General features: G+C 43.1%; 1 protein-coding gene across 2 annotated transcripts in view; it reads left to right on the forward strand.

Moving 5' to 3' along the window:
* The first annotated feature begins 1476 nt into the window (after positions 1–1476).
* LOC121578202 (FYVE, RhoGEF and PH domain-containing protein 5-like) overlaps positions 1477–24168 on the forward strand; it is a 55781-nt gene continuing 33089 nt past the window's right edge. For both annotated transcript variants that reach the window (XM_041892398.2, XM_041892399.2), the window contains exons 1-5: positions 1477–1735; positions 4187–7025; positions 16683–16806; positions 17467–17525; positions 18008–18038. In XM_041892398.2, coding sequence (XP_041748332.2) covers positions 1726–1735; positions 4187–7025; positions 16683–16806; positions 17467–17525; positions 18008–18038 — 3063 coding nt within the window. In that variant the 5' untranslated portion in view covers positions 1477–1725. The remainder of the gene's footprint in view (positions 1736–4186; positions 7026–16682; positions 16807–17466; positions 17526–18007; positions 18039–24168) is intronic.

Raw genomic sequence — 24168 nt, forward strand, 5'->3', positions numbered from 1 at the left:
CTGGCTGGCTTGAATAGTATGCTAATATTCCATGAAAACATTAACAAGCTCAAGCAAAACTCCACTGTGTGTAATGATTTATGTTATCATTTGAGGCTTTGCACAAGTTAATCAGCCTATGTAATACAATACAAACTCCACATACAGTAGCAGGTGCAAAACATATTTCAGGATCACCTTCTGTGACCTAATAGATCTGCAACATAGAGTGCTTTCTGCACCAAGCCATCTGGATGGGGAGTTTGCTATGTGTAACACATAGCATACCGTCTGCAGTCCACAGGCCAAGTGCCCTCCAGCGATTCAAGGTGATTATTCTATTGTACTTTTCTCCATCGACTTCTGTTTTATCCCCGGGAGGATCAGCTGCAGTGTCTGACCTTCAAGTGTGAAGAAGAAAATAATAGAGAGTTAAGATTGTTCCCTCCCAACGTGTGGCCGTTTAACCAGCGATGCGAGCTGCCAAAACAGGGGCCCCAGGTGGTTGACGATCCCAGTCTCCCCATGTGTTTCAGGACATCGCTGTGTCCTTGAACAGCCCCAGTTTGAGTCTCAGTTGGAGATTACTGAAAGTTCGGCTTTCCTTGAGCCACAGCACCACTCAATCATCCAACATTAGCCTTCCTAAGGGGTTAATGTTGCCAACCTTCTCCATCTGTTGCTAGGGAAGTGTTGCCTGTAGTGCAGGAAACAGGGAGAGAGGTTTCCTGTTATGAAGAGAGGTTTTTAAAGGGTTGCTTTCCTCCAATCATTCAACCGATGCCGAGCCAGGAAGCCGGGCCAATAGCAAAAGCTTTTGGTGTCCTAAAGAAACTGTTTTTAGAAACTGTTTTGGGGGACTTTAGAGTTCATAGTATTCTGGAAATGTTTTAGGGACAAATATGTTCTGGAATATTATATTTAGGTATTACAACACAAGTTTATCATGACTCAAACATATTGGAAAATGATTAAGCTGACAGAGTTCTCAGTCCTATCTCAGATTCAAATTGTATTCATTCTATATCAATAAATATATCAATAATTAAAAGGAAAGCTAATGTTCTTATTTAAATGGACATTTGTTTTAGTCATATGTGAATAATTAGAGACACTGAAACCAGAGCTTTAAAAACTACCCTCATAATGTGAACAATGCCTCATTATGCTTATAGCCTGGGATACTTACACATCCAATGCATCCAACTCTGTACTGACGTGTCAAATACATCAAAGCTCTATCAAATCCAAATAAATCAATTTCAGGTAGGCCAATAGGTCACAAGTAATTTGTATATTTTCTTAAACTATTTGCTCATTTGAAATACATTCATTTATGGTGTAAATATATAGCTATTGTAATTCGAAATGTAACACTTTTATTGAGCTGAATGTGGATGAAGTGGGTTTGGTCAGTGTTCCTTGTCCGCGAGACAGATCTTCCTTCTCAGGATTCGCGAGAGAGCACCTCCCTTATACTTCGCGAGCGCACCAGTCGCACATCCGCTAAACAAAAGGGATGCCGGCTCTGTGGACAAACAGCTACTACCTTGACAGAGTAATAGCCAGTACTTGGATAAACAACGAGAGCAAACGGTGAAATGTTGAATTTAGACCACTTGAATACTTTCAACATGAATTTGGGATAAGTTTCCAGAACCTGTGGACATATTGTAGCGGTTGTTTCCTGCATGTGAAAAAAATATGTGGATAACTCTCGGTTGCTATAGCGGATGATGTCCCAAAATGAACACAGGTATGTGGACTAATATTCAAGTGGCGATGCATATTCAAGAAAATAAATTGGGAGCCTGATATATGTATTTACATAAAGGATGCTCCAAGTGTGTGTGTGTGTGCGTGTGTGTGTGAGAGAGAGAGAGAGAGAGAGAGAGAGAGAGAGAGAGAGAGAGAGAGAGAGAGAGAGAGAGAGAGAGAGAGAGAGAGAGAGAGAGAGAGAGCATTTCTCAATTTTGTGTTAAACAAATTTACTTTTTTCCTACACCACTTGAAATATCATTGGAGAACAAATTGAATATCTAAAATCACTGCAGGATCAGAGACCAAACAGGTGTAGGCTATTCGATTAGTTTGTTTCGATTCGTTTTTCTTTTTTTAAAAGGACATTTCCTTTTCTTTGATAGATAGACTAATAGCGGGTCAAATCTCACTTTGAGTGAGATAACAACTATTGCAGAATGAAAGTCAATTAACCATAATAGGTTAACCAGTTTGTGCAGTTCTGTCCTTGAGCTGTTCTTGTCTATTATTGTTCTGTATTATGTCAAGTTTTATGATCCCCCAGCTAATGGTGATCCTAATAAAATAACAAAATAACAAATTAATGATGGGTAGTGAAGGCTGTCATCAGTGTCATAACTGATGTCCTGCAGCAGCCTATATGGGGCGATTGATGTGGCATGTTATTAAGCACAATCCATACAGAAAAAGGTATATTTTGAATTCCAGCTATAGTAATCCAAATAGCGGCCGATATATTGGTTATCTGTGAATATTTCCACTCTAAAATCGAAATCCTTATCGGATTGAAAAATCCTATATCGGTCGGGCTCTAGTTGTACTGTATGATGTGAAGGTAGCTCTACTGCATTTCTACTGCACTGTGATGATTGGCCTATTCACTGAGTATTTTATAGAATTGTTGTTATTACGTGATGGGGGATATTTCGTGATTCCCTCACAGTCTGAGATCATATCCTGTGAGCTTGGCACAGTCATGGTCCTATTTTTCTACCTTTCCTTTGTTTTTCAAACTTTTGTTTTAATTGAATTCTTGTTGCATAATTCATATCCTGTTGTTTGCAGAGGGACTTTGTGGGACTGGACGTTTGTTTTTTCTCTGTTTTATTGTTATTTGACACACTGAAAGGACCTTTTCAGCAAAAGTGTGTGTGTGCGTGTGTGTATGTGTGTGTGTGTGTGTCAGGGGAAGAATGACAAGAAGGAAGTCCATTTGTGTTGTGAGAATTTGTACTCCTAGAAGGGTTCATGGAGGAGTGAGGGCACGCTGTTAATGTCCTTCCCTCGTGGACTTCCTGCGTCGAGTCCTTCAATGGGAGTCTGCTGGAATAGTTCATTAGTGGTGTTGGAAAACAACAGGGAGAGAGTGAGACACATAGACAGATGGACAGTCAGGTAGAGACAGACAGACATTCAGACAGGCAGTCAGATAAGACAGACAGACAGCAGCACTGACATACAGATAAGACAGACAGAAAGAGAGGCAGAGACAAACAGACAAGACAGACAGACTGATAAGACAGGCTGATCAGACAGACAGATAAGACGTACAGAAAAGACAGATAAGACAGACAGCCAGAGAGGTGGAGACAGACAGATAAGACAGACAGACAGCTAAGACAGACAGATCAGACAGACAGATAAGACAGACAGACAGCCAGTTAAGACAGACAACCAGACACACACAGAGAGACAGAGAGAGGCAGACAGATTGACATGGAGGGAGAGTACAGAGTGCACGCAAAGTTTAATAGGATGTGCGTCAGGGCAGGTACTAAATAACAGGAAGAGACCAGTGGTGTATAAGTTTTGTTAAGTAAGGGTGTGTTTCACCAAAAGACTTGTGCCAGTCAGCTATCTTTGACAGGTTTTCCACCCTTAAATTGTACTAGTTATTCAAAGCAAGTTGGTAGAAAACACTGGACTTGACTGTAAGATACATCCTGCATACAGTATCTGATTTCCAAAACAGGGGACTTGACATAGGTGAAATACAATAAAAGTGTGTTTGTGTCTGTCTCCGCATGTAATTTTTTTATCAGTTGATTAATTGATTATCATGTCATTTAATTATGATCATGCCCTATAAGCTGTAAAGTGTAGAGCATGCAATCCGTCTCTGTATTCCAGTCAGGTAGATGTTATTATTCCTACAGTATGTTCCCTATAGATTTGTTGTTTTTCCTGTAGATACGTCCCCTCTAGCCATCTGCATGTCACAGAGTTTGAGACAAATCTGCATCCTTCCTCTTTACAAATAAAAACAAGGCTAAGGGATTGCTTGTTTTATATCCATACAACCAAAAGCCAACCAAATGTATAAAAGGTTAATGAAAGATTATTCTAGGTAGAATATTGCACCTTCAACTACTACTTCAACTACTTTTGAGGTTGAACATTGTATTTGAACTGAAATGAATCACACTTTCTCTCATTTTCTTTCCAGATTTACAGAAGCAACTCCAAGTTCCCCGACCAAAGATCCGGAGTCACTTAACGATCAAGGTGCAGTCCAAACTGATGTCAAAGCCTTGTCCCTCTACCCGGGGTCCCAAACCTCCCACCGCTCCAAAGCCCAGACCCTCCTCATCTGAGACAGAGGCAGAGGAGGAGCAATGCCCCCCTCACTGTCTGAGAAATGGAGACTTGACCTCCTCAGAGGGGGAACCTGAGGACCACCAGGAAGGGTCAGAGGACCCCATACCCCACTCCACAGATCACAGCCAGGAGGAAGCAGCACCAGAGGAAATCCTTAATGACAATGACATCACAGATTATAGTGAGAAGGAGAATGAGCAGGAGGAGAAGGGGGATGAGGTAGAGCGAGCGAGAGAGACGTTGAGCAATGCATCCGAAATGGAAAACACTAGTGCATCTGACACTCACATTGCTGTAGAGGAGCAAAAATGTACAGCAATAGATGACTTGAACCCACCTGAGAGTGACAATGATGGCACATCTGTGGACCCTGAAAATCATCCAGAGTGTGACAATGTGTTTCTGTGTGAGAGAGGAGATGAGGAAGGAGGGGGAATCAAAGAGGAGGAGGAAGATAATCAGAGTTTAACTGAGGAGACTGAAACATCTGAGGAACCTATAGGGTACCCAGAAGAAGATGTTGAAGAACCAGAAGATCATGGTACCACCCCTAGTCAGCCTGCTGCAGACACTGACAGTGGGCTTGAAAAGGAAGTCAGCGCCCCTGGTGGTGAATATTTGCAGTGCAAGTTACCCACTGATGAGGCTGAAGAGGAAGCCGAGGATCTCTTACTGGGAGCACGATGCTGTACACTCCCACCCGTCGGCGAGGAGTATCCCTATGATGTGATTGGCCCCTCAGATGAGCCTGTTTACACATGTGACACTGGTGAGGCCGGTGACACAGGTGTGTGGCAGCCTGAGCGTGCCACCAAGGACCCCTCTGGCCATTTCCGTTTCTCTGGCAGCACTGAGGATGTGTTTGGGCCTTACTCCGTCATCGAGGCAGTGCCTGCTAATAGGATGAGCACCGCTGACCCTGAGGTGAATCACGATGGTACATGCTGTGGTGACAAACCACAAACTGCAAAGGAGATGGACACAGCAGGCACCTCTAACCAAGAGCCTTATTATGTGTCATCGGACGATGTGGCAGAGCTAGAGGATAAACGGAGAGAGAGTGAGGTCCAGGACAGTCCTGAACAGTCCAGCCAATACAGAGAAACAGCCAAGGAGGATGTGGATGAATACGCAGACATCGATGACTCCCTCTGCCCCGAGGCCCATGACTTTCAGCAGCTGGAGGGTGCCTCATCAGAAGACTATGTGGAGATTGGGGACGATGATGAGACGGATGACACGGAGAGGAAGCAGATCAGAGGGAGGAGTGTGAAAAAGAGAACAGCCAAGCGGGAGCAGGCTTTCTTCAGCCAGCGGAACAGCTGCCAGCCCCGTCTCAGGCTGTGTAACATCACAGTGCCAGCAGACCTGGACCGGACACGGACCCCAGAGCTCACCAACAGGGTGGTGTTCGCCCACACCACAGAGGCCTTCGAGGAGGACATTGAGGAGATGGACTGCCACATCGTACCTTATCACGAGGACTCAGACTCAGACAGCGAGGAGCACATCTATGAGGAGGCCGGCTTTGACTCTGAGGGAGAGAACTTTATCTCTCTGGACCGGAAGAGCATTGTGACACGGTCACGCTCTTACTCTGGGAAGATTTCGGGTTATGTCCCTGAGACGGTTCCTGAGGAGACATCAGAGTACCAGAGTACTTATGACTACTGTACTGTGGCCTTAGACCAGAACGGAGAACCTCTGCGACGTCCTGAGCAGCCTGAGGTCAACAGACTCATCCCCTCGCTGAAGCCACGCCACTTCCTACTATACCCACACTCGTACTCCGCAGAGGGTCGAGAACTGTCATTGGGAGCTCACACAGAGGCCAACCAATCACTGAAGGAGGATCGTAGGATGAAAAGGACAGATGACACCCTCTCTCTGCCATGTGTTATCACTTCTTCCGGAAGCTTCTCTAAGCGGAGCCACCAGTCGTCCAGCGACGTTTCCACGCCAACCTCTCTGGTGGACATCCCACCTCCCTTTGAGCTGGCTTACATCACCAAGAGACCGGTCACTAAGAGCTCCCCATCCCTCCTGATCAGCGTCTCTCCTGAGTCCACAGACAACAAGCACAAGAAGAAGAAGTCCTCATTCAAGCGCTTCCTGGCCCTGAAGTTCAAGAGGAAGACGGACACTAAAGGCTTTGGTGACGGGAGCATACGTTCCTCGCGCTCCTCCTCTGAGTCCAGCCACCATGGCCCAACGAGAATCCTGGAACTGGAGCGCAGGAGCACTGGCTCCCCTCAGCCCCAGTCCCAGTCCCGTATGGTGAAGCCCCAGCAGCGCCCTCCAGACCTTCCCTCCACCTTCCTGCTCTACAAAGACCTCAGGAAAGAAGACCCTAAAGCCTATGGTAGCAGGGGCGTGTCCAGGGTGGAGTCCTTCGAGGAGCGCTCCCGCCGCCCCCTCATGCCTCTCCCCCTGACCAAACCTCGCTCCATCTCCTTCCCCAGTGCAGACACTTCTGACTATGAGAACATCCCAGCTATGAGCTCTGACTATGAGAACATCCAGATCCATCCTGGAGGGAGACCCACCAGATCCATGAAAGTCACAGATTTCTTTGAGGACCCCAAACGCATGGCGGCACCCTCCAATGAGACCGATGGCTATGTGGATATGAACAGCTTCCCTGGGATCGACAGCAAACCCCAGTCACCTGAGCAGGAGCCTGAAAGGTACATTCATTTATTATACTGTGGAACAAATTCATGATCATGGATGTTGGGCCTCTTCAGTGGTTGTCTGAACTGAAAAATAAGCCCATAGATAGTATACAGTCTGCAGTAGGGTTGCAACATTCTGGTAACTTTCCCAAAATTCCCTCGTTTTACAGAAATCCCAGTTGGATAATTCCTAGAATCCAGAGGGAATAAGCATGAAATCCTAAAATACTCTTACAGGGATTTCTGAAAACCTTGTAATTTTGATAAGTTTTGCAACCCTAGTCTGCAGAGAGGGCTCTTCCCCATAAACACTCTCCACACACTGTTCTCCAGTGGACTGGTTTGGCCAGGCTCCATCACTTCAACATTGCAATCTCCAGACCAGCTAATAGATAACTGTATCTCAAATGAACAGCGGCTCCTGGCTGTCCAGACTTCTCTTTCTTGGAGATTGTTGTGTTCTGTGAGAGATGAGCAGCCTGATTTGATGAGGCTCGTTCGGTTTGGGAAGATGGACAATGCTTGTGGAAGAGCTTATCCCACTTTCAAATTTTCTGGATTTCAAGGTCGCATCTGGTGTTAGCTTCATAGTGTGCCTGAGGGGATGGAATAGCTCACAGACACTGAACACTGTAGACAGAGCTCAGGTTTATTCACAATAGAAGTAATTATGGGTTACAATTAAAAGTGAAAGAGAGTGTGTGGGTGGGTGGGAGAGAGAGAGAGGGAGAAAGAGAGAGAGAGGGTGAGAGAGGGAGAGGTACTGTAGAAAGCAGGACAAGGAGACTGAGATTACGAAAGATGAGAGAGAAGGAGGGAAAGGTGTGATGAGCAACAGAAAGTGGATGAAGAAAGAGAGGGAGAGCCATGGAAATGAGACAGAGATGGCAGAAAACGAGAAAGAAGGGGGAAGAGTAAGAGTGGGTTGGTTTAATTGCTCTCCTGTTCCTGACATTTGTGGTTAAGTTTAGGATCGCTTTTATTAGTGCCTCTCTTTCATTGAGCCCTGGAGGGATGGAAAGATTTACAGCAGAGAGAGATAGAGATAGGAGGAGCAATCACTGGGACCTGCTAGGACCAAATGACCCTCTCTCTGGTCTCTGCCACCACTCTCTACAGCCAGCCCAGGCCACCCGCAGTCACAGTTAGACACCTGTTTGATGGCTGGTGTGTGTTCATAGGGACAGGCCATTACTACAGGCCTCTTAACAGCTTTTTAAAGAATTTTCACACCAGTTCCTGGGAAATTGCCACAGCTGCCATTTATGGTTGCTTCATGCAAAGTTGCTTATTTCCCATGCATATTTGACCCATAGTCCCGTGTAAGTGCTCTTTTAGAAGAGGCTACAGTAAGCCAGTATGTTTTCTCAGAGGGAAGCCTTTCTCACAAAACCAGGCTTATTGTCGACTTCAGAGGCACTGCGAGTCTCTGTGGATGAATTCCATTCCCTATCATGATCAATGACCTCACTGTTTATTTTGGAGTTTGTTGGAAACCAATGTGCCACACGTTTGAATCTCCTCCATTTCTCAGACAATAGTCCCCCAGAGCAGGATCTTTTTCTGCTGCTGACGTTATCTATTGGGCTCATTGTTTGGTGGAGGTCTGAAATCTAACTGATCTATAGAGCCCTATATGTCCTGTCGCCTCGCCTCGGCTGCATTCTCCCTGGAGAGACTTCTGTTGCCGGGGATGCTGTGTCTGTTTTGTGTCTGTGCTGTGCATTCGTGTGTATGTGTGTGTGTTTTCCTGCTAAGCTCTTGCTGAAGGGTTGACATTGCCACTGTCCTAGCCCGGCAGACCGATGATGGCAGGGTGATTTATTGAGCATGTATTCAGAAGTTAACACTCTTCTCTCACCACCCAACAGAGAGGATCGGGACTGTTGAGGAAAGAGGGACCAAGGGACAGTGGGCTGACGTGAGACAAGGGGATAATACCCACAAAAGAAGGAAAATAGTTACCACAAAGTTAGAATGTTTCTACAGCATACAATATTTTACACCAGGTTTGATTAATGTACAGTTCAAACACTGTTTAGCAGAGAAAGGCAAAGAAAATCACATTTTATTTGTAAGTGTAAACATAGGCAGGGTAAAGAAATGCAAAGTAAGAATATATGCAGCTATTAATTAATGTGCGTGCCTGCCTGTTTAAACTAGGGTTCTGCTGGTTCAGAGCTGGAACTCATTGAGTCTGACTGAGACTGTCTTGCTAACCTAGCTGGCAAGGAAGGCGTCTTGGCGGTACTTGTGTTCGTTTCAGGGGGCAGTCAATGTGCTCTGTGATGACTCTGTATCATGCAGTACCAGTCAGATCAACAGCACCAATTAACCAATGTCATCCCACTGGAATAACCCCACAACAGACCAAACCACAATAGTCAAGACTGCCATTGTATACAATTTTGCTGCTCTTGTTATAGATATATGTAGTCATTTAACTTAGACCTGGCAATTATTCTTATTTCTTATGGTAAAAGACTTCAACTGGACCTTGGGATACAGCAGTATGATGGGTAATTCCCTACTGCAGCCTCTAGTGTATCCTCTGGTTTGTAGTTCCTCTCTGCCTCTGTGCTGTGTTGTCTTAGTTCTGCACAGAGATGTCCTGAGTGCATTGTTGTAGAGGGCGGTGGCTGTCCACTGTGGCGTGGTGGCTGGGCGGGCTCTGGGGCGGCAGGGCTGTGGGGCGGCAGGGCAGGGCATGGGGTACAGCAGGAGCCAGGCCCTCTGAGGTCATTGCCAGGTAATCCCCAGGGAGGAAGAGTCCTGCCTTATAGGCTTCCACTCCACCCTGCTGTTTACAGGAAATGCAGGACAAGGGCGGAGGGAGCGAGGGAGACAGGACTGAGGGGAAGGGGGAAGATGGAGGCGATGGGGGTCACCATGGTGGGGTGAGGTGTGAGGGGGAGGCAGGGTGGATGTTCCCATACTCCCCCAGGACTGGAACAACAAGACGAGGTGTGGTGTTGTCAGGAATGTCAGGTCCGACCTAGAACTAGAATGTGCTGTTGTTGTCTTCACTAGTAGAACAGAGGAGTGGTTACTGTAAAGAGTCAGTGGGACCCAGTCTTGACAATTTCAGCAGGATTCCTACAGTATGACAAAACCAGGCCCCACTCAATAGAGAAATAGCCTGTCAGATGCTTTCCTGTTGTTTGTGTTGATGCTCTATCATGGCAGTCACAGTCAGGGGCCAGGCTCTTAGCATGCTACCTCATACAACACTGTCAGACAACTAGCAGCACAACAGCCATAGATCACACATAATGATCAACATAAGCAGCTCAAAACAATTTAAAACAGTTCTTATGTTTTTAAATCCCCATCTGCGTTTACATTTCCCATGTCGAGTCAACTAACGACCGTATTTCAGCTTTTCCTATTTTCTTTAATAGTACTATTACAAAGACAGAAAATACCCTTCTGATTGCATCTAATACATATTTTAATACTCAATGTTTTACATATTACATGCCCCAACTAATCCTTGGAAAAGGGGGACATGTAGGTATTTTAATAGAAAATCACTTTTGAATTTGTCACAGTAGATTTAACTCCCAGGTATTAAAAAAGACACTGGTTGCAAAGGCAAAGAGATTGCTGGCATAATTATATTTCTGTGTAATGAGCATTTTAAAGTCTTTCAAGTATTGTTCGTATGAAGCAGTTTTGCTGATGGCTAAATTATATAGTGTGATTGAGGACAGATATTACATATGGAACCAGGGAAACATTTTAGAATTTTAAATGTGGTATAAATCATGATAATAAACCATTACATTTCGGCTTCCTATTATAACAGAGGTTGAGCAGGAACTCACTCTTGGTGACTCTGGTGAGAAATGACCCTCAGTGGGCACTAAAATGCTAATATTTGTTCAGTGATGGTTTATACAAATTGTCACTAATGTAGCTCTCTACTACTGTATTCCTACAGTGAGGGAAAAAAATATTTGATCCCTTGCTGATTTTATATGTTTGCCCACTGACAAAGAAATGATCAGTCTATAATTTTAATGGTAGGTTTATTTGAACAGTGAGACAGAATAACAACAAAAAAATCCAGAAAAACGCACGTCAAAAATGTTAGAAATTGATTTGCATTTTAATGAGGGAAATAAGTATTTGACCCCCTCTCAATCAGAAAGATTTCTGGCTCCCAGGTGTCTTTTATACAGGTAACGAGCTGAGATTAGGAGCACACTCTTAAAGGGAGTGCTCCTAATCTCAGTTTGTTACCTGTATAAAAGACACCTGTCCACAGAAGCAATCAATCAATCAGGTTCCAAACTCTCCACCATGGCCAAGCCCAAAGAGCTCTCCAAGGATGTCAGGGACAAGATTGTAGACCTACACAAGGCTGGAATGGGCTACAAGACCATCGGCAAGCAGCTTGGTGAGAAGGTGACAACAGTTGGTGCGATTATTCGCAAATGGAAGAAACACAAAATAATTGTCAATCTCCCTCGGCCTGGGGCTCCATGCAAGATCTCACCTCGTGGAGTTGCAATGATCAAGAGAACGGTGAGGAATCAGCCCAGAACTACACGGGAGGATCTTGTCAATGATCTCAAGGCAGCTGGGACCATAGTCACCAAGAAAACAATTGGTAACACACTACGCCGTGAAGAACTGAAATCCTGCAGCGCCCGCAAGGTCCTCCTGCTCAAGAAAGCACATATATAGGGCCGTCTGAAGTTTGCCAATGAACATCTGAATGATTCAGAGGAGAACTGGGTGCTGTATGATCAGATGAGATCAGATGAGACCAAAATGGAGCTCTTTGGCATCAACTCAACTCGCCGTGTTTGGAGGAGGAGGAATGCTGCCTATGACCCCAAGAACACCATCCCCACTGTCAAACATGGAGGTGGAAACATTATGCTTTGGGGACAGGACAACTTCACCGCATCAAAGGGACGATGGACGGGGCCATGTACCGTCAAATCTTGGGTGAGAACCTCCTTCCCTCAGCCAGGGCATTGAAAATGGGTTGAGGAATGGTATTCCAGCATGACAATGTCCCAAAACACACGGCCAAGGCAACAAAGGAGTGGCTCAAGAAGAAGCACATTAAGGTCCTGGAGTGGCCTAGCCAGTCTCCAGACCTTAATCACATAGAAAATCTGTGGAGGGAGCTGAAGGTTCGAGTTGCCAAACGTCAGCCTCGAAACCTTTATGACTTGGAGAAGATCTGTAAAGAGGAGTGGAACAAAATCCCTCCTGAGATGTGTGCAAACCTGGTGACCAACTACAAGAAACATCTGACCTCTGTGATTGCCAACAAGGGTTTTGCCACCAAGTACTAAGTCATGTTTTGCAGAGGGGTCAAATACTTATTTCCCTCATTAAAATGCAAATCAATTTATAACATTTTTGACATGCGTTTTTCTGGATTTTTTGGTTGTTATTCTGTCTCTCACTGTTCAAATAAACCTATCATTAAAATTATAGACTGATCATGTCTTTGTCAGTGGGCAAACGTACAAAATCAGCAGGGGATCAAATACTTTTTCCCTCACTGTATATGAGACCAATTATGTCCTGTGTGCCTAGACACTGGTAGAGAAAGGATAGTACTATGAGATATTATTGGAGAAGCTGAGCATTGTGATGCAGGATCAGGTGCAGAAGTTAAGCTTTTACTTATAGATGAATATGATGGTCCACATGTGCAATTGGCAATATTTACAAATAATCACAAATATTTCAAACTGCTCAATAATACTTAAATGAAAAGGAAATTACTTGGAGCAGGCAAACCTGTCTATTCCATTGAGACTCAGGTTGGGGTATACCATGCTCACGTCAGCCTCCCCTCACATTTACCACACCGAATTTGCCGAAGATCAAAACAGGCGCTTATGCCCCTGCCTGGGACATACCACTGTCAAAATTACAATGAATCACTTAACTGTGGTCCTCTGTAGCTTAATTGGTAGAGCATGGCGCTTGTAATGCCAGGGTAGTGGGTTCGATCCCCGGGACCACCCATACGTAAAAAAATGTATGCATGCATGACTGTAAGTCGCTTTGGATAAAAGCGTCTGCTAAATGGCATATTTTTATATTAACTGGTAATCAATGTAAAAGGCATGTTAAAAAATCCTTCATTACATTGTATAATAATAAGCAGACATAATCTTCATCGGAACCCGTTCATAAAATAAATGTAATTTAATTCACTATTCACAGTTGACTCCTTTATAATATTGGCACCCTTTCAGGATGGCGACATGACTACAGGAATGCGCTCGCTCCCATAACTTTTTACATGTACCGGACATTTGAAACAGACAAGAGCTCCTCCAAGGACTAAACACCAAACAAGTTTCCTACACATGGGAAACTATTGAGCATGAAAATAACACAAACCGGTGCACCTACTACCATACCTGTTCAAAGGCACTTAAATACTTTGTCTTACCCATTCACCCTCTGAATGGCACACATACACTATCGGTCAAAAGTTTTAGAACACCTACTCATTCAAGGTATTTTCTTCATTTTTACTATTTTCTACATTGTAGAATAATAGTGAAGACATCAAAACTATGAAATAACACATATGGAATCATGTAGTACCCAAAAAAGGGTTAAACAAATCAAATTATAGATTCTTCAAATAGCCACCCTTTGCCTTGATGACAGCTTTGCACACTCTTGGCATTCTCTCAACCAGCTTCCCCTGGAATGCTTCTCCAACAGTCTTAAAGGAGTTCCCACATATGCTGAGCACTTGTTGGCTGCTTTTCCTTCACTCTGCGGTCTGACTCATCCCAAGCCATCTCAATTTGGTTGAGGTCGGAGGAATGTGGAGGCCAGGTCATCTGATGCAGCACTCCATCACTCTCCTTCTTGGTAAAATAGCCCTTACACAGCCTGGAGGTGTGTTGGGTCATTGTCCTGTTGAAAAACAAATGATAGTCCCACTAAGCCCAAACCAGATGGGATGGCGTATCGCTGCAGAATGCTGTGGTAGCCATGCTGGTTAAGCGTGCCTTGAATTCTAAATAAATCACAGACAGTGTCACCAGCAAAGCACCCCCACACCATAACACCTCCTCCTCAATGCTTTACGGTGGGAAAAACACATGCGGAGATCATCCGTTCACCAACACCGCGTCTCATAAAGACACCGCGGTTGGAACCAAAAATCTCAAATTTGGACTCCAGACCAAAGGACAGATTTCCACCGGTCTAATGTCCATTGCTCGTGTTTCTTGGCCCAAGCAAGTCTCTTCTTCTTATTGGTGTACTTTAGTAGTGGTATCTTTGCAGCAATTCGACCATGAAGGCCTGATTCACACAGTCTCATCTGAACAGTTGATGTTGAGATGTGTCTGTTACTTGAACTCTGTGAAGCATTTATTTGGGCTGCAATTTCTGAGGCTGGTAACTCTAATGAGCTTATAATATAATATAATATATTATGCCATTTAGCAGACGCTTTTATCCAAAGCGACTTACAGTCATGTGTGCATACATTTTTACGTATGGGTGGTCCTGGGGATCAAACCCACTACCCTGGCGTTACAAGTGCCATGCTCTACCAATTGAGCTACAGAGGACCACCTCTGCAGCAGAGGTAACTCAGGGTCTTCCATTCCTGTGGCGGTCCTCATGAGAGCCAGTTTCATCATAGCGCTTTATGTTTTTTGCGACTGCACTTGAAGAAACGTTCGAATTTCTTGAAATGTTCCGTACTGACTGACCTTCATGTCTTAAAGTAATGATGGACTGTCGTTTCGCTTTGCTTAATATGGACTTGGTCTTTTACCAAATAGGGCTATCTTCAGTATACCCCCCCTACCTTGTCACAACACAACTGATTGGCTCAAACACATTAAGAAGGAAAGAAATTCCACAAATTGACTTTTAAGAATTCACACCTGTTAATTGAAATGAATTCCAGGTGACTACCTCATCAAGCTGGTTGAGAGAATGCCAAGAGTGTGCAAAGCTGTCATCAAGGCAAATGGTGGCTATTTGAAGAATCTCAAATATAAAATATATTTTGATTTGTTTAACACTTTTTTGGTTACTACATGATTCCATATGTGTTATTTCATAGTTTTGATGTCTTCACTATTATTCTGCAGTGTAGAAAATAGTACAAATAAAGATAAACCCTTGAATGAGTAGGTGTTCTAAAACTTTTGACTGGTAGTGTACACAATCCATGTCTCAATTGTTTCAAGACTTCTTTAACCTGTCTCCTCCCCTTCATCTACACTGATTGAAGTGGATTTAATAAGTGACATCAATAAGGGATCATAGCTTTCACCTGGATTCACCTGGTCAGTCTATGTCATGGAAAGAGTTCCTAATGTTTTGTACACTCAATGTATATGCCTAGCACATACTGTATGGAACCAACAAAACATATTTACACTTTAAATGTGGAATTAGATTATGAAAGGAAACCCTTTGGGTTTCCCATTATAACAGAGGTTGAGCAATAGATGACTCCTGTGCCCAGACACTGGGGGATAGAGAGTATGCCTTTAGTAGCCTAGGCCTACTATTTAAAGAGCACAATATTATTGGAGAAGCTGAGAATGGTGATGAACTATGGCGCAATGAAAAGCTGAAGCAGTTTTGATCGCAAGAAAATGTATAACTCCCTCTATTTTAGATAGCCTAGCTATACATTAACTATGAGCTCATAGGATTCAAAGGTTCATAGACCCTCCCCTCTATGGCCCTCTCACCATCACCTGGGACCCCCAGTGTGACCTGGCCCCTCAAGAGGATAAAGGGAGGTCACAGATGAGTAATGCTCCTCCAGCCCAGCCAATAGCACCAGGGCCTGTGTGAGAGCCTACAGTGTGGTAAGGGCAAGATGAAGGATGACTGTGTCTCTGTGAATATGAAGTCCAGCTGGGAACTCCTTTAACCTTTGGTACTCAGGAGCTGAGAGGGTAGAGATGCAGTACAGGCCTGTAATAACCTCAGTCTCTACAGAGTGATCTGTTATAGTCGTCATTACAAACTGGGTGGTTCGAGCCCTGAATGCTGATTGGCTGACAGCCATGGTATATCAGACAGTATATCAGGGGATGACAAAACGTTTATTTTTACTGCTCTAATTACTTGGTAACCAGTTTATAATAGCAATAAGGTACCTCAGGGGGTTGTGGTATATTGTAAATATACCACTGCTAAGGGCTGTATTCAGGCACTCCGCATTGCGTCGTGCTTAAGAACAGCCCTTAGCCGTGGTATATTGGCCATATACCACACCCCCTCGGGCCTTATTTCTTAAATATAACATACTCATTATATCCTCTACCGCAATGTGTGTGTGTGTGTGTGTTTCCATCACACTGTATATGTGTGTATATTGGTACAGCACAGTACTTCAAACAGTATGTGTGTGTGTCCCTTTGGTCTGTCTTGCTGTGATGAACTTGTTCACAGCAAGACCCCAAACAAACGCTTCTACTCATGCTGTTAATGTCCCTGCAATCTGGCTCCAGTCATCCATGTTACTACTGTAGGACACACACACAGCGGAGTGGATAATACATGCAAGGGCAGGGGGATAGGTGAATCGAAAAATGAGCAGCAGGCTTGTAAGTGTATTTTTTGCACTGCAGCATCTATAGTAAAACCTTTGCCAGTGAATGTAATGTCCCTCTTCTCTCCCTGATGTTGCAGTGCCTACACTGAGCCTTTCCCATTGAATGATACTCCAGCAGGGCTTTCAGCTGAAGAGGACCATGGACGCACCTCAGAGGAGGAGGAGGAGGAGGGAGGAGTGGAGCATGGCTTTGACAAACAGGTGATACACACAGCCAGCAGGAAACACATTAGACTATGTAACTCTATGAGCATGTATTAAGTCACAGTTTTTACAGATCTTCAAAGATTTTGGAATGAAATGCTTGTGATTAAGTATTTCTAAGATGGATGACCTTTACTTGTAATATTCACAACATAATATTTCACTTGGCTAACACATTCAATGGTGGGTATCACTTGCTGTTCAAACTCTTGGTTCATCCTTCTTTCTATTCAAGCAGCCATTTTACAGTAGCCTAGAGATGGACCCCACCCAATCCCACTGCCACAATAATATCAGCTGGGCTCCGGCCACGTGACTCACACTTCCTTGCTTTCTTCTTCTTCAAAAGAAAAACACAATAAGGAGAAAAATAGTTGAGCCATTCCCAGAAACAGCCAGTCAGCCTCTCATACATAATGCATTTGAATTTAAACCTGTGTATTTGAAAAAGCTTTCAGGTCTATGCTCCACTCTAATGAAATAATCAGTCTTATTTTGACAGTGGAGAATCAAGAACATCAGAATTTGCTTTTCCTCAATCTCCTCTTCCTGTGTAGCTGTTGCTATCAATGTTTCACAGGAATAAGTACCTAAACAGAGCATTTTAACATTAGCTCTGTTCATTCATCTCTTGCTGCTTTCGCTTCTGTCACCCAGATTGATGGACGATCCAGAGCCTTCTACGTCGCCAAAGAGCTGGTGGATTCTGAGAGACTGTGAGTATCTCTTTTAATTTATTCAGTAGCCTCCCTGCTTTAGTCAGGCCATTCTCCCTCCCTCCCTCTCTTGTTCTCGCTATCTCGCTCTCTCTCCCTCTGTCTCTCTTTCTCCTTCTCTCTCTCTCTCTCTCTCTCTCTCTCTCTCTCTGTCCTCTTCATCACTGCCTTCACTAATTCATTGAGTAGCATCCACAGCAACCCAAACTGACAGCCAATTAAATGAGTGTCTAGTGTAAGTTATTGAATATCAGCACAGCCTCACCAGACTATGAACTGTTCTTCTGATATACTTCGGAGAGTAAATATGACTTGTTGGAGAATGTTTTTCTATGTAAATCATGTGAGACACGTTTTGCATCTTGTTATTTTATATCTTGTAATAATCTGCTAAAGTATTTACCTGTCTGAATGGATTTGTGAATGGATTCCCGTTAAAGCTGACAATATCACTAACCTATCACTCTCTCGTTGTTTTTTAGACATGTAAAGGCCCTTAAGCTCCTTCAAGAGGTAAGATAAACAAACAGAGCAACATCACTCTCATTGAACAGAGTAGAATATATTCTGGTAAAAGCCCTCTGAATACTCAAATTATTCACCTCATAATGCCCTGTGTCACGATCGTCGTTAAGAGAGGAGGACCAAGGCGCAGCGTGATGAACGAACATGTTTATTTATCTATAGTGATAAATACTGACAATGAACAAAACAACAAACGACTCGTAACGTCCTAGGTAACATAGACCAACACGGAACAAGAACCCACAAACACAAAGGGAAAACAGACAGTTTAAATATGGCTCGTTGCCTCTGATTGGGAGTCACTCAGGCCAACCTCGAAATAAACAAACTAGAACTCCCAACATAGAAATATAACACATAGAATGAACACACCCTGGCTCAACATATATAGTCCCAGAGCCAGGGTGTGACACCCTGCCCACTTGATCCAGTTCCTGATGGAACGTGACCATTTTCCTCCATTCACAAACAAGCAAAACTTTGTTTGTTAAATATGAATAAAATGTGTCTACATAACGTTCACAGAATTTGAAAGATATGTTCATTCTATGTTGATGAAAATTATTTTTCACGTAGTACAGCTCCATTCCGTTTCTTTTTTATCCTGAAAAACTCCCCAGTCCTTAATGATTACAAGCATACCCATAACATGATGCAGCCACCACTATGCTTGAAAATATGGAGAGTGGTGCTCAGTAATGGGTTGAATTGGATTTGCCCCAAACAACACACTTTGTATTCAGGACAAAAAGTGAATTGCTTTGCCACATTTTTTGTAGTATTACTTTAGTTGTTGCCAACAGGATGCATGTTTTGGAATATTTTTTATTCCCTACAGGCTTCCTTCTTTTCACTATGTCAATTAGGTTAGTATTGTGGAGTAACTACAATGATGTTGCTCAATCCTCAGTGTTCTCCTATCACAGCCATTAAACTCTGTTACTGTTTTAAAGTCACCATTGGCCTCATGGTGAAATCCCTGAGTGATTTCCTTCCTCTCCGGCAACTGAGTTAGGAAGGACGCCTCTATCTTTGTAGGGACTGGGTGTATTGATACACCATCCAAAGTGTAATTAATAACTTCACCATGCTCAAAGGGTATATTCAATGTCCGCTTTTTTAATTTTTACCCATCTACCAATAGGTGCCATTCTTTGTGAGGCAATGGAAACCTCCCTGGACTTTGTGGTTGAATATGTGTTCACTGCTCGACTGAAGGACCCTACAGATAATTGTATGTGTGGGGTACAGAGATGAGGAAGTCATTCAAAAATCATGTTAAACACTATTAATGCACACAGAGTGAGTCCATGCAATTTATTATGTGACTTGTTAAACACATTTTTACTCTTGAACTTATTTAGGCTTGCCATAACAAAGGGGTTGAATACTTATTGACTCAAGACATTTCAGCTTTTCATTAATAAATATTTTGTAAAAATTTCGAAAAACATAATTCCACTTTTACATTATGGGGAATTATGTTTACGCCAGTGACAAAATATCTCTATTTAATCCATTATACATTCAGGCTGTAACACAACAAAATGTGGAAAAAGTCAAGGGGTGTAAATACTGTATAAGCACTTGGAAGCTGACGTTCGTTAGCATTAGCATTCCCAAAGAGAATGACTGGTGGTGTTAGCTAGTTAGCATTTCAGACTATCTGATGGTCATGATCCATACCGGTTGTATCCCTTTTCAATCAAAGAACAATACTTGAAATGGCAAAAAAAAAATACACTGAATATCAATGACAAAAGACAGGAACCGTACCAAAATATTTTATGTAGATCAGTGGAAGCTGCTGAGGGGAAGAAGGCTCATAATAATGACTGGAACGGAGCAAATGGAATAGCATAAAACACATAGAAACCATGAGTTTGATACCATTCCACCTATTCCTCTCCAGCCATTACCAGGAGCCCATCCTCCCCAGTTAAGGTGTCACCAACCTCCTGTGATGTAGATTACACTGGGATATTTGCAATCTGTTGTGCCACAAAGCTAACTAGCTAACACCACACGTCATTCTATATGAGACTGGCCACCCCTCAAAGCCTGGTTCCTAGGTTTCTTCCTAAGTTCCTGCCTTTCTAGGGAGTGCTTCTTCATCTGCATTGCTTTCCTTTGGGGTTTTAGGCTGGGTACAGTTGAAGTCGGGAGTTTACATACACCTTAGCCAAATACATTTAAACTCAGTTTTTCACAATTCCTAACATTTAAATGCCCTGTCTTAGGTCAGTTAGGATCACCACTTTATTTTAAGAATGTGAAATGTCAGAATAATAGTAGAGAGAATGATTTATTTCAGCTTTTATTTCTTTCATCACATCCCCAGTGGGTCAGAAGTTTACATACACTCAATTAGTATTTGGTAGCATTGCCTTTAAATTGTTTAACTTGGGTCAAACGTTTTGGGTAGCCTTCCACAAGCTTCCCACAATAAGTTGGGTGAATTTTGGCCCATTCCTCCTGACAGAGCTGGTGTAACTGAGTCAGGATTGTAGGCCTCCTTGCTCGCACACGCTTTTTCAGATCTGCCTACACATTTTCTATAGGATTGAGGTCAGGGCTTTGTGATGGCCACTCCAATACCTTGACTTTGTTGTCCTTAAGCCATTTTGCCACAACTTTGGAAGTATGCTTGGGGTCATTGTCCATTTGGAAGACCAATTTGCGACCAAGCTTTAACTTCCTGACTGATGTCTTGAGATGTTGCTTCAATATATCCACATAATTTTCCTTCCTCATGATGCCATCTATTTTGTGAAGTGCACCAGTCCCTCCTGCAGCAAAGCACCCCCACAGCATGATGCTGCCACCGCCGTGCTTCACGGTTGGGATGGTGTTCTTCGGCTTGCAAGAACACCCTTTTTCCTCCAAACATAACAATGGTCATTATGGCCGAACAGTTCTATTTTTGTTTCATCAGACCAGAGGACATTTCCCCAAAACGTACGATCTTTGTCCCCATGTGCAGTTGCAAACCGTAGTCTGGCTTTTTTATGGCGGTTTTGGAGCAGTGGCTTCTTCCTTGCTGAGCGGCCTTTCAGGTTATGTCGATATAGGACTCGTTTTACTGTGGATATAGATACTTTTGTACCTGTTTCCTCCAGCATCTTCACAAGGTCCTTTGCTGTTGTTCTGGGATTGATTTGCACTTTTCGCACCAAAGTACGTTCATCTCTAGGAGAAAGAACGCGTCTCCTTCCTGAGCGGTAAGACGGCTGTGTGGTCCCATGGTGTTTATACTTGAATACTATTGTTTGTACAGATGAACGTGGTACCTTCAGGTGTTTGGAAATTGCTCCCAAGGATGAACCAGACTTGTGGAGGTCTGGATAAGAGCGTCTGCTAAATGATGTAAATGTCTACAATTTCTTGGCTGATTTCTTTTTATTTTCCCATGATGTCAAGCAAAGAGTCACTGAGTTTGAAGGTAGGCCTTGAAATACATCCACAGGTACATCTCCAATTCACTCAAATTATGTCAATTAGCCTATCAGAAGCTTCAAAAGCCATGACATCATTTTCTGGAATTTTCCAAGCTGTTTAAAGGCACAGTCATCTTAGTGTATGTAAACTTCTGACCCACTGGAATTGCGATACAGTGAATTATAAGTGAAATAATCTGTCTGTAAACAATTGTTGGAAAAATTACTTGTGTCATGCACAAAGTAGATGTCCTAACCGACTTGCCAAAACGATAGTTTGTTAACAAGAAATGTGTGGAGTGGTATGTATACTTCCGACTTCAACTGTATCTGTGCAGCACTTTGTGACAACTGCTGATGTAAAAAGGGCTTTATAAAATACATTTGATTGATTAATTGATTAATGCTAATGAACGTTGGCTTCCGAGTGCTTATGGAGGAAGACAGGTTTAAACATTTGGTTGTGTCCCTGCCAACAGCTTCGATGCTGCCCACAAGGGGTAAAGAAAAGTGAATCTCTCATTGAAATGCATTCATTCATTTAAGTGCTGCATTAAATGGCTTAAAATATTATATTTTCATATAATCATGTATTCTATCTTTAACTGAGTTGATGTCAGACTTGTGATGTGCAAGCCATCAAGTCGAGAAATAAAAGAAGATAAAAAACTTGTACCACATATTTCAAGCTATGAAGCCATGGTGGTGAAACGCTAATTCAATAGGCTACAACAGGGATGGGCAACTGGCGTCCCTCCCCCTTTTTGTAGGCCTGTGGACCAATAAAAAAATTAAATTTTTTGGGGAACTCCGTCGGGGTCTCAACTTACTGTTAATAATAGAATACACTAGGTGCAATTTCGAAATTTGATTGTGCATCAGCAGTCACTCAATTAGCCAGTGTCAGCCAAAAAAAATAGATTGGTAAGTTAGTTTCACGGGTCAGCTATCTAAACTTGTAGTAAGCATGGTCAAATTACCGACCGGGGTGGGGCCCATTGATCATTAGTCATCATATTAAAAACTGCAAACATTTGCCTCAACCCTATGGCAAAACAGGTAGAATTGCATAAAATTAGTTATAAAATTGCAAGATCTTCTCTCCGCCCCATGGCAAATTGTGTAGAATTGCAGCAAACTTGCTTTAGAACGGCAACATTTTCTCTATGCCCCAATAATTTGCATCTCTGTAATTTATTTGAGATAGCTAAACTAAAAAGAGGAACTTGCATGTAATGTCAAATCAGAAGCAGTCACTCTTCATCAGCATAAATCCAAAATATTGATGAGAAAATGACATCACCACATTGTGCAATTAAAAGATCCAAGCCAGCTAGTTGTCGTGGATGACAAATCAGGTTTGAATAACCTAAAATGTGTTTTGCGGTTGGGACAGACTGCAAGCCCGAATGTGAGTGATCAAGCTACTGAGCTAGCTGTTGAGCATTTAAAGCTTTAAAGCAAACCAAAGACAGCAAGCAAGCTAGTTAGCGAACTATTTTCCAATAAGGCATTAGTTTCATAACCCATCTAGCTAAGGTTGCAAGTAGCTTTCTAGCCTGCATAATACTTTTCACCTTGTTTGTCGATCTGTACTGCTAGCTAGCTATGCAGTTCCAACCTGCCTAGCTAGCTGCCTATCCAATCAGCTAGCAATGGGCAGCTAGCTAGTTAAATATTTATAGTACAGAAGAGACATTCATCAAGTCGAAGTTGGATATTAGTAGCGCTGTAGCTAGTAAAGGATATATTATACAGCCAGTTAAGATGGCATGCATACGATTTAAACCCCAAAAATAAAGCATGTTAATTTCAAGCAAAACACATGTAAGTGAATTGGTTTTCCAACATTCTGAAGCTTTCTTTACCCTTTGTGGTCGTTGCTAAGTTAAACAATAGCCTCACATCATCGATGACACAAACCTGTCTTCCTCCATACTACATGAAAACTAATGTTTTCATTTTTTAAAATATTTTCCTCAACATAGAATGAACATATCTTTCAAATCCTGTGCACGTTATTTAATAGTTTTGACAAATTTAATTCATATTTAGCAATGTTTTGCTTGTTTGTGAATGGGCCAGAAGGACAAAAACAATCACAACAAATTGGATGTGCTCTTGTTGTCAGGCGTCATAAAGTGAATATGTTCCAGAAGCCATTGATGACATCACTTCCTGTGTGTCAGCTCCTTGGTTTGTGGTGGTTCTCTCCGGTCGTCAGCCAGCCCTGTGCTCAGGTTTATCAGTGTTGTTCCAGCTAGGTTGACTTCCTCGCATTGACAACGTGGGCTCGTCAGCCCAGGGGTAGTCAGTCAGAGGATATGCAGAAACGTACGCACCAGGCTTTGTTTGAGGTGAATTTACACAAGCGCTGGGGCACATTGGTGCTCGTTCACACCATGGTACCTGACACAGAGAAAGGTCAAGAATAGGTCAGTGTTACCTTCATTCAACATTACCAACTCGGTGGCCTTGTGGTTAGTGTCCACCCTGAGATTGGAAGGTTGTGAGTTTGATCTCCGGCCGAGTCAAACCAAAGACTGTAAAAATGGGACCTGATGCATCTCAGCATTAAGGAGATAGATTGGGGGTAAGCCCCTGTGATAGACTAGCATCCTGTCCAGGGGGAGTACTTGTACATCAAGTTGCTACAGGAGATCGGCTCCTGCCATAGGAGC

Source organism: Coregonus clupeaformis, chromosome 12, assembly GCF_020615455.1.
Source record: "Coregonus clupeaformis isolate EN_2021a chromosome 12, ASM2061545v1, whole genome shotgun sequence".
Lineage (NCBI taxonomy): Eukaryota > Metazoa > Chordata > Actinopteri > Salmoniformes > Salmonidae > Coregonus > Coregonus clupeaformis.